The sequence below is a fragment of the Uloborus diversus genome, chromosome 10, assembly GCF_026930045.1.
Source record: "Uloborus diversus isolate 005 chromosome 10, Udiv.v.3.1, whole genome shotgun sequence".
Taxonomy (NCBI): Eukaryota; Metazoa; Arthropoda; class Arachnida; order Araneae; family Uloboridae; genus Uloborus; species Uloborus diversus.
The window spans coordinates 47,292,913-47,305,157 of record NC_072740.1 but is presented as its reverse complement, the minus strand read 5'-3'; the positions used below and the strand labels follow the sequence as shown (position 1 = coordinate 47,305,157).

At 30.7% G+C, this 12,245-nt stretch overlaps 1 protein-coding gene across 1 annotated transcript in view; it reads left to right on the top strand.

Moving 5' to 3' along the window:
- Positions 1-1,188: 1,188 nt before the first annotated feature.
- Positions 1,189-12,245, top strand: part of LOC129230990 (gastrin/cholecystokinin type B receptor-like) — a 104,657-nt gene continuing 93,600 nt past the window's right edge. The window contains exon 1 of the mRNA XM_054865234.1: positions 1,189-1,420. Within this exon, the coding sequence (XP_054721209.1) occupies positions 1,189-1,420 (232 nt within the window). The remainder of the gene's footprint in view (positions 1,421-12,245) is intronic.

The window sequence follows — 12,245 nt, the reverse complement described above, 5'->3', positions numbered from 1 at the left end:
TGTTCATCTGTACAAAAAGTAAAAGTCAAAACCAGACAACCTTCAATGGTATTTAGACATGGAAGTGGAATAATTAAAGAGGACTCAATATTTAAATGTTTACGTTTACCCACTAGCTTGCAAGTGCTTCGCTGTTTAATGTATCATATTGAGAAAAGTACCGATCCGTATCTTACCAAATGGGAGTCTTCGAAACTTGTCTTGTCAAAAAAATCTGATTTCTACGCAAAAGCAAACATTCCAATGATTACTGAACGTAAATCCTGTGAGAAAATACTAAAACTTCATGAAGACAACACAAAATTAAAAGCAATTCCTCTTCAAAAAAGAAATACAACAAATTCTAATAATAAAGTAAAGAAAATGGAAGAAGAATTAGCTAAAACATTTTCACTATGGCCTAAAAATGTAGAATGCCTTAAAAAAAATCCAGAAGATTTAGCTTTTCTTCAATCTATGAAAAGTGATCATCTAGCAACCTTTGGCTCACATGATAAAATATGTCCTCCAAAAACTAAGCGTCAGGAAATGCGTGAAACATTAATAGCAGTATTTTATGAAAAAATAGCCAAGGAAACATGCAACTTCAATACAAGTTTTAATTCATCTATTATTGATGAAATTGAAAGAGATGAAAAATGATGTAAGTGATACAAGTGATGAGACAGATCCCAGATATCAGATTTATACTGCTCATAATACCAGAAATCATCATCTTACTATACAAACGGATACATATGCTTTTATTCCACATGATATTATAAAACGACCTGATGTTATATCATTAGCAACACGTTTAAAAATGACACCAGCTCAGCAAGCTTCATACACTAAAGTTTTAATAGCAGAAGCTGGTGGTGAGTCATCCAAAATTTCAGCATCATATGCAACAACATACAGAGCAAGACGATCAAGTGTCAGAGACTTTGCCAAAGCTTGTAAGGATCAATGGAATGGTTATGATTTTGCAACTTTGCACTGGGATTCTAAACTTTTACCAACTTTAATAAATCAAAATATTGCAGAAGAAAGACTTGCAGTTATAGTGGGCAATTCATATGAAATTAAGCTTCTTGGTTTACCAGCATATCCACCAGGAACAGACAAAAAAAAGTACCAGAGATATCATTGCTAATTTAGCAACTAATTTGCTTAATTCATAAAACTGTTCTGACTCGTTCTGTTAATATGTCGTTTGACACAACTGCTTCTAATACAGGACATATAACTGCAGCATGTGTAGCTTTTCAAGAGCGTTTGGGTAAAGCTCTCTTTGGGTTAGCTTGTCGTCACCACATTGGAGAAATTATATTGTCACATGTGTTTGACGATTTAAAAATTGAAGTATCGAAGTCACTAGACATATCTGTGCTTAAAAGATTTCGCAAACATTATACAATACTGCAGTTTGTGGAAGAGAGTGACGCAGATATATATTTTATCTATAGATTTATCCAAATTTGATGACAGTTCATTCAGTGAGTCCGCAAAAAGATTAACTGACTAGTGCAAAAACAATGTTATCAAATTAGCTAAATCAAATGTTGTGTTTTGCAGAGGTGATTACTTAGAATTTGTTCTACGTTGTCTTTTATTCTTAGTAAACGATCCAAATGAGATAACTGCAGCCGACTTTAATCGCCAGGAGCATTACATAAAGCACGACGCCAAAATTAATTTCTTCAATCAAAATTTGCTTATTTCAACATCAAATACAAGAACTACCAACTGGAACAATAACTACACATCAACAAGTTTTAAAATTTAGAAAATTTGTTAATTTCGTCACTTTGATACATAGTTCATTGGTAGATGACGTGCATTTCTGTCTTTTACTTATAAAATATAGTATTATTAATTCAGAAATTTCTGAAAGTGCAATTAATGCTTTTAAAAAACACCTTTAGTATCTGACAGAAGAAACTGTACCTCTAGCACTATGGAGTGATTAAGTACCTGAAGCAGACCAACGTGCTCTTGCTGACAGTATGTTAGCCATTAGACCAGCTAATCTTTCTAATCCAAAACACAGATTTGGTATGGGATTTGGAAAACTAAAGTTTCCAACAGAAATTAATTTATCATCAACACTGTCTGATTTTGTTAGGATTGATTCCTGGTTTTTATTTTTAATTTTGAAGTTAGATTCAGAATTCCTGGTGGAAGAAATTAAACAATCGCCAAATTGTATTTCATATCAGACTTCAAAAACTAATTTGAAAGGAATAAATGTATTAAACGATTGTGCTGAGCGAGGAATAAAGCTGACCAATGAATTTTTAATACCAGCCAAAACTGAAGATCATTGCCAGAATATATTACAAGTGGTTGAGCATGATCGAAAACAACTCCCAAATCTTCACAAAAGGAGGAAAATTGATTAAAAACTAACTTTCAAGCCGAGCTTTAATATTTAACAAAGTAATATTATGAAATATACTGTAAATTTGCTTCAATAAACCAAATAATTCTTTCATTTATTAAATAAATGTAAAAAATTGCTTAATGTGTTATTTTTCTGAGTTTTAATAACTTTTAATTGTCAGGTGGCACACATAGATATTGTTCAAAGTGGAAAAAAATTCACACAAATTATTAATTTTGTATGTAGAATAAAAATAGTTTAGGGACAAAGCATTGTTACTATTATTAAAAATAAGCAATATTACAAAGTATTAAGTACTACTGAATAACTAGCATTCTAAACACTACTCGGATTACTTTTTTTCTTTTAAGCTTTTTTTTTTTTTTATTTTTACGCAATCGGGATTTTTGTTTTTATAATTACTTTTTATTTTACACTTCATTGACTTAGTTATTATGATTATAAGACGATAATTTTCGCAATAATTTCATTTCATTGAGGTAATTTACATCGTGAGGATTATTAAGTACCTTGTGGTGGTCTAAATTACTGATTATTAGACCCTCTAGGGACCTAACTCGGCTCAAAGCTACGTATGATTGGCCTTTAGATAAATTGCGCGAACTTAAGTCAACCACAGCTCGGTCCAAAATAGTTTCGTGGAGCTTCTGTACAGTTACACCCATGCACAATATCAATAGCAACATTTATCGTTCTATTTTACACTGACCACCAATGATGTGCATCCAGTTATGTTGTTGATGAATCGATTATGACTCGTACTCAAGCAACATTGTTTCTAATTGCTTTGTCTAAAAATTCTAAATAAAGAGCATGTATAACTCATAAGAACGCGAGCTCAGAAACGTCGTCAGTCAAATCTTTGTCGCAAAACTAAAAAAGCCCGTCAAGAAAATACACGTCGCGAAACTCAGTCCCCTGATTTACGACAAAAACAAATGCAACATGTTAGAGATAAAAATCGACTTAATTATAATAGTCTTTCAAAAACAACAAAGAAAAAAGTGTTGTATAGCACTGCAAAAAGAATGACTGAGTATCGCAAAAGTCGGGAATCTGATCAAAATCGATTTTGTACACATAGTAAGCAAAAAATGCAGGCTGCGTGTTAAAGAATCAGACTTTAACATTTTTATTTTTGGGATTTTACAATATTGTTATTTTGTACAGACAGAGGGCAGCACCAACACGAGCCAGAATTGCTCACCTAAATTTGAAAAAATAAAGGTGGAGTCATATGCTGTCACTTTTTAAATGCATCAATGTGATTGGATATTGAGACGTAGCGTCGGTGTGACATTTCGTTTTTGCGATTCTGATTTATCTGAAAAAAAGTTCAGTGCAGTACTCGTGTAGAAGCTGCATGATGTGTGTGCACGTATTTTTTGTGTTGTTCCAGCCTCGTGGGAAAAAGCGTCATAAGTTTCTTCTAAATCTACAATCATCCTGAGTATGATCTGGACTATATGTTTTTTTTAATGAAAAATGAATTATTTTAACCAAGAGCATTTTTATCAAGATTAAATTCCTTATCATCTTCGAAAATTCATAAGCCATGGAGCAGAAAATTCACCAGTATTTTATCATCAACAGTTGAAAATCCATCAAGTTTTAATACCTTTTGAACGAGCGTCTATAAGCCCAGGAGCAGCAAAAGTCATCAGTATTTGCAAAGGATTACAGAACAATTACAAAATATTTATTCATCAAAATTTAACTGATTCCAGAATAACTGCAGCTTGAAAATCCATCAACATTCCAAGGATTGTATTGATCACTAAACCTCTGAATCCAGTGAACTGTATAATTTTAATTCTGTTGTGAACACCTAAGGACTAATGAACGTTTTGTCAAGATAGTGATTTTAAAAAATGCCTCTATAGTATAAAAGCAGTCCATCACCGTTTCCTTCAAAAATCAAAAGGAAATAGCCGTTGATATATATGATTCAAATCGAATGAGCAGAGGAATCGTCGCATTCCGATGCTATCCAAAGTATCCAATAATTACATAATGAAGTATCCAATTTCACATATAATCTATGCATAGATCAATTTATGAATATATATATATATATATATATATATAACATTGGTTCTTATGTTTTTTTGTTACTGATGATTTAGTTCAGTATTTTATAACAATATAATATCAAAGTAAAAAAAAAGAAAGATGGTAAGTTTTCACAAAATTGAATTGTTTTTTCTATGAATTTATTGTTAATTGATTTTTATTTGGGAATAAGAATCCCAACTACTCGAAGTATACTTTTGATTGATAATTTTCCACTATACGTCAATAAGTGTTTATTGCATTTTTCCTTAATCAACGCTTTAAGATATTTAATTCATCATTAATATCAAAAAATGATCTTATATATCCAATCTACCATTTAGTAAATATGATCATTTTTATAACCAATTTAACACTGCGGAAATGGATCAGGAAAGGCCGAAAAGGTTTGGATTTCCAATTATTTAACGGACGTTTTCAGTGATTTTACCATATACGGCATTAACATATTTTCTTTCCTTTTTATATATAATTTTTAGTGCCGCACAAATTTATTGGTACTGGGGTGTAAATATGGGGGTGCCAACCCCTCCTTTCAGACCGAAGGTTTCGAGTCATTTGATCCATCATAATTTTTTAAGATTCTAAAACTTCTTCAAAAAACAATATGGTTTGATATAATGCCGTACATTTTGGGTGGTACATGTGACTACACCGGGAGCAGGGAGTGACGCATCGGGAAAGGGTATTTTAGGATAAAAAGATTTTGTACGGCATGTAGTAAATTTTATAGACAATCAATTAAAAGTTATTTTTAACTTATTTCCGTACAAAAAATGAATAAATAAATAAATAAATGGGTCAGGAAAGGCCCAAAAATTTTGGATTTTCTAATTATTTTACGGATTTTTTTTCCATGTACGGTTTTAGCATATTTTCTTTTCTTTTTATATATAATTTCATTTTTTTTCAATGCCGTACCAATAAATTGGTACGGGGGTGAAAATATGGGAATACCAACCCCTCCATTCAGACCGAGGATTACAGGTCATTTCATCCATCATAATGTTTTAAGATTCTAAAACTTCTTTAAATAACAATATGATGTGATATAATGCCGTACATTTTTCATGGAACATATGACAAAAAAAAATTAATCTTGAGGACGGTGAAATACGGTCAAATATTTTTGTACATCATATGCATACTTTTTAGTGATGATAAAAAAAAATCAATAAAAACTAAATGCCACCTGAAAAAATTGTACCTACTCGATTGAAAAAATATTTTCTGCCTTTTTTATAAATCATATAAATTAATCACAGCACTACGGTGTTTGTAAAATTCAATTCTAATGCTTGCATTATTTAATTTTTTTGTCATGTATATACGAGTATTTACAGGGTCAAGATTGTAAACAAAACCTTACATCGATATTTTTATTCAAAATTTATTGAAGGATCTGAAACTGTTTTTGAATTAAAGTGTCCTTTTCTTAAATTAATAAAAGTATAGTGTTTCAAAAATGCATAAATTGTTGGTATAATAAATATATTTTAGACGTAAAAGGACAAACGATAGTGTTTATTTCAGTTTTCATGCTGCAAGACACAGATTATTGCATTAAAATTAAAATCAAGTAAGTTTACGAATCATATAAATAATAATAACATTTAGAATATTCATTTAAAATCCGGCCGGCTCCTCGGAGGCCCATTTTTGATAATTTTAGAAAAAATGTTATTTAACATTTTTGGCACATTTTAGCATTTTTTTATTTCACAGACAGAGGACTAATTGAGTTAAAGAAATATTTTTCCTATTCGAGGATAGGAAATATAATTTTAATCAAGATAAAAAGAAAAAAAAAAAACTTTGAAAAAAGAGTGCCTGTGGGGTTTTCTAAAACCCTCGCATAAAAAGTATGAAAGCTTCTGTTTTAAAACTTAGGTACCTTATAGTACAAAACATTTCTCGCTCTTCATTAAAAAAAAAAAAAATCCAAAATATGCAACAGTTTTTTTTTTTTTTTTTTTTCATGATTTTTCAAACCAGAACACAACCACAGATCTCAATGCTAAAGATCCTTCACGCTCGGTCAGGAGAAAAAGAAAACGATCTTCGCGGCTACCAGCCATGACGTCACATCATTGGTTGGATTCTGAATCGAATACTGCAATTTTCACTTTAGTCCCACATAAAAGGCACGGCATTAGAATTTTTTATAAGAATGTTGTTAACAAAATAATGTTAATGCCGTACAAAAATTTATGACAAAAAAAAAACTCTTAAAAAATCGTTGAAAAACACATCAGCTACGATTAACCCTTTATTGAAAAATGTGCGGCATTTTATTATTTTCTTTTTTAACTTTAGGTAAACTCATAAACCGTATAATATATTATCAATTCACTCCTTCAGTCAATCGCACTGAATTTAACCCGGGAGGATGCGCGGGGGTCGATTTATGGCCCCAAGCCTTCTGCTAATAGTAATTGCCAAAAAACTAGCCACCAGTTCATTATTTTCTTTTTAGTAGCTGAGTTTGGTCCCCTCATCTACCTTTTGGTAGCAGTTTTAATGGATTTAAGGCATTTGTGCTCCACTAAAACACGTTTGGTCAGTTACTGGGGTCATAAAATGACGCCGGGCATCCTGCCATTTGTTTCACAGACCAACTGTTTCGAATGGCTACACTGTTAAAAATTTTACGGAAAATTTACGGTAATTGTTACTGGCATCCATGTTGCCAAATGTTACTGTAAAATTTTACGGTTTCCTCGGTAGGCCACAGCAACCAGTTGGCGCTGGGATCGCTTATTTCTCTGGTATAAATTACCGTAAAAATCAGCGATGCGTCGGCGATGCAATTTTACAGTAACAATTACCAGAAAATCTTCCTGAATTTTTAACAGTGTAATACGGTTATTTTGTTTATATCCGTTTAATAATGAAGTTATTTCATGTAAATAGTATACCAATACTTTACAAGAAAGAAATAGGTACTTTTCGAACATTTTTTGCTGAAATTGAATCAAATAATTGTTTCATCAATGAAGAATATGGAGTTGACGATTTTTTAGATGAGAGAGAAATTCTTAGATCACGAAACTTTCAGCGAATATGACACAGAGTTGAAAAGAGATGGAAATACTTTAAATAAAGTGAACCACTGTGATTTTATGATTGCAAAATACGATGTAAAATGGAGTAAAGTGAGACGAGATTGCCTCGATTGTATGGATTTTATATATTTTTTTTAGTTTTAATAAAAAATGAAAGATTTTTAGCAATAATTCTACAAGTTTCTGCATCAAAAATACCAGTTACTGCATTATAGGTGTTATAAAGTTTGTAGAACTCACATAAAGTGTTATTATTTGCAGTGTGCCTGAATTTGATTTAAAGAACAAATGTAGAAATGCTTTCATCATAAGTGCGATGTAAAGCCCATTTATAAATCGCACATCCGTCCAAAATTCAATTCTAATGTCGAAAATTGTAAGATTTTATGGTTTTAACAGTAAACAAGTCGAAAAATGATGTTTTTATTAGCGTATGACTGGGTTTGATCTGGGGTAATTCATTGATTCCCTCGTGTCCTAACGTTCGCCCAGGAAGCGCGCGTTAACCCGGATTAAAGCTTTTTTTCAATTTATATATTTTACCTATTTGTTTAAAATTAATTACTATATTTTGTACCACTCATTTTAAATGGCAATAGTATAGAAAGATAATATATTCCGGCCTTTATTCAAAATACGTATTGCCATACAGAAACAAATTCAACTAATGTACAAAATTAATTGTTGTTATACAATTAACGTTTTTTTTTAAATTTTCTCATGGACCATAATTTTTAGACGGCATTATTTTTTAAATTTATTTTGAATGTTTACAAATGTGTCTCAACTAATGCCGTACATTTTCAAATGACCAGCAACCCTCATTCTGATAGGAGGGGTTGACACCCCCATATATTCAACTCTGTATCAATAAATTGGTACGGGGTTGAAAAAAAATGAAATTATACATAAAAAGAAAAGAAAATATGCGAAATCCTTATATCGTAAAATCACTGGAAAAGTACGTAAAATAATTGCAAAGCAAAAATTCTGAGCATTTCCAGACCCGTTATTCTTTGTAATGGCAATAAGTTGAAAATGACTTTTAAATTGATCATCTTTAAAATTAACTATATATGCCGTACAAAATCTTTTTATCCTAAAATATCCTTTCCCGATGCGTTACTTCCTACTACCGGTGTAGCGCATGTACCATCCAAAATATACGGAATGGTGCTAGAACTTTTTTTTGCGAGCTACACTACGGCTTACAATAAGATTCCCGGTGGGTCAAATAACCCCCTCCCCCCCCCTTTATCGGCCTGGCTTGCGTACTATTGTGGCTTCTGGTTGTTGCCACGGTGAATTTCGATTACTGCCTTGTGTTCAATGACACTTGAAAGGTTAAGATAAATTGACTGACTTAAGAATCATCAAAATTGGCCAAAGGTTTTAGCCTCTACAACGCCAGATAGGAACATGTTAACATACATACATATATAAACTCAGAAACACGTTACCCTCCTTTGCGTCGCGCACACGCAGTCGGATAAAAATATATAAATTAATGTTATGAAACGTACTAAAAGGTTAAGTTATTTTTTATTTTGATTTTTCTTTCTTTTTTTTTAATTACTTTTCGTTACCCTGTAAGCTAATCAATTAGAATTACGAAAAATTGTGCGAAATCAAACCCTTTTGTCACCTATAGTAAGGTATTTTATGGTAAAGTTTAGTTTTTGATAAGCATTAAAGACCTCTAGCATATATGTTCTTCGTAATTTGTCACTAATGATCATCAAGGCAAAATAATTCAATAAATTTCTGGGCTTATTTTGAAAAATATGGGTCACAGTGATGAGTTCGCATTATGCACATATGCTTTTTTTTTTAATTTTAAACATTTTTTTAACTGAAATTGTTTACTAATTGTGTTCTCGTTTGATATAACTTAATTTATGTAATGTAAAAATATTTGTGCGACTTGATCAATCCATTTGCACGGGTGTGACATTAGTGTCTCTATATTTGTACTTTTATTTGGAAATTTTAAACTCTGGTTTATAATCTTGAATATTGTGGATATAAGGAACCATTTTGTGTCATAATAGGAAGTATCAAGTTTTTTTGTTTTTTTTTTTTATTTTTTTTTATTTTAAAAACATACTTCATATTATGATACATAATAGTATTTTAATGTGATACATTTGGATATAAGGAACCATTATGTATCATAACATGAAGTATCAATGGAGGTTTTTTTTTTTTTTTTTTTTTTTTGCCTTTTTTAAAAAAACATTTTAATTAAAACTTTAACATTTGTACTTGTTGCGGGCAGCATATTGACTTGATCATCGTCCGCAAGATACATGTTTATTAAGCTCTTCCTTGTATCTTGTCTCCAACATTGTTTTCGCACTATATACTAGGTAAAATCTTGAAAACCCGTGGTATCTATTGCATCTTTCATGCGAATAACATGGTCAGTGTTGTTGTACGTAAAACACCTATAACTTTTTTTATGTCAAGAATTTTAGGCAGTCGATACGTTATATCATGATACATTATGTTTGCACGTATTGAAAAATATAATAAGTGAAAACTTGAAATTCCAGAAAGAAAGTGCAAATACATGCAGAAAAATGTTATGCCTTTGGAAATGGATTGAGCAAGCTATAAAAATATAATGGATTTTGTTGCATTATATTGTCAGAATGGGAAGTGATATAAATGTAGTAGACCGCATTATTTTTGACAATATTTGTTGGAAACAATAAATTTGGATTACTTTTAGTGATACCTTATAAAACTGTCAAATCTTCAATACTGATTCATATTATTTTTGTATTAAATTGTTTCAGAAAAAAAAAATCCTTTGTTTGCTTCTTTAATTTAGGATGACCAAATAAAAAGAATCACTTTATGTCTATGTTTCAACACAAAACATTGGTCTTTTAAAAATTGAAATCCTTCTTTTTTTTTCTTTTTTTTTTAAGCCTGAAAAGAAGAGAAGAAAAAAAAAACCATTAAAATATTATCCTTACCACCTCCTCCTCCGGTTACTTCCAGTCGTTACAACTTGCTGGTATTCATTTTATTAGTTTTATACGCAACAAAGATATCAACATGTTTAACTTCCGGTTACATTAATATGGAATATCAAATTATAAGTGATGAAGCCTATATATATATATATATATATATATATATATATATATATATATATATATATATATATATATATAAAATAGGGCGAGGCTTTTTTTTCCTTTTTTTTAACCTTCCTGTGGTGAGCATTAATGTGAAATTCAGGGTTTTTTTTTCTTCATAATGCGTCTCTAATAAATTGCCTGTCTTGGTTGTCAAGGCAGCTCCAAAATTAATGACCAGAACTGACGCGTTGCTAGGTAAACGGACTAATCAAATTTTTCATTCTTGAAGCTTATGGATTGACTGCTCTATTGGGCTGATAAAGCTTACTCACTGAGGCTAAATGGAGATGAAAAATGTTTTGCAGTGTTTTTGATTATATCTGTTACGACAGTAACATCTAATCAAAAACTGTTTTCGTTTTTCTAACCGTAAAAGAAAAATGAGCTGTAGTTTGAAACACTCTCTCTCTCTCTCTCTCTCTCTCTCTCTCTCTCTCTATATATATATATATATATATATATATTATATATATATATATATATATATATATTAATATATATATATATATATATATATATATATATATTATATATATATATATATATATATATATATATATATATATATATATTATATATATATATATATATATATATATTATATATATATATATATATATATATATATATATATATATATATATATATATATATATATATATATATATATATATATATATATATATATATATAGAGAGAGAGAGAGAGAGAGAGAGAGATAGATAGATAGATAGATACACACACATTAGGGTGGGCCGAAAAACCTCATTTTTTTTAATTTCTTAGTGGTAATAGCGCGGAAAAGTTGCGAATTGTAAAGAGAAACAAAGGAAAAAAGAATTACGGAAATCGGTTGACATCTTCCGTTCGCGCATGGGGCCTAAAGTTTGACAAAATATGAAAAAAAAAAAAAAATTGAGATTTTTTTTTAATTTTTTAATTAGACGTTTTCTTAATGTAATAGTTTGTAACGTCTTTAAACAGAGCCTCAAAACATTGTGTTTAAATTTGGTTTCGAACATCTAATATCTTTCGGCCAAGCATGGGCCCCAAAATTTTCCAAAATAATGAAAAACTTATATTTTTATGGGTTTTTCAGTATTTGATGAATACTCAGTATTTAAATACAATAAACGACGTATTTTTTCAGTCGAACTGAAAATGTGATAGATTAAAAACCGTCAGGTTCAGTCAATGTTTTCCGGTAGTGCAAAGCCTTAGAAACTCTCGTGTGAGACGTCGGACAGCAATACTGGCAACGTTACTCGCCTGGCTAGTGGCACTTCCCTCCACGCCATCCCCGCCTTCCTAGAACCACATTAGTTGTCTGCCAACATTATTTTTTCACTCTGCATCTGTCAGTAGTGATCTCAGTAAACTATTATTTAGTTCGATCTAGCTGTTTTAGTTCTGCAACTCTTGTAGTTTTCAGTCATGATATATGACTGTGCAATGAGCAGTTTGTCTCTTCCATTTCAATGAGTTGAAACATATAAAAACTAGAAAAATAACAACTAAAGGCTATTTACCTATACTAAGGTCTCAGAAAATACGTAAGTCTCACAAGTT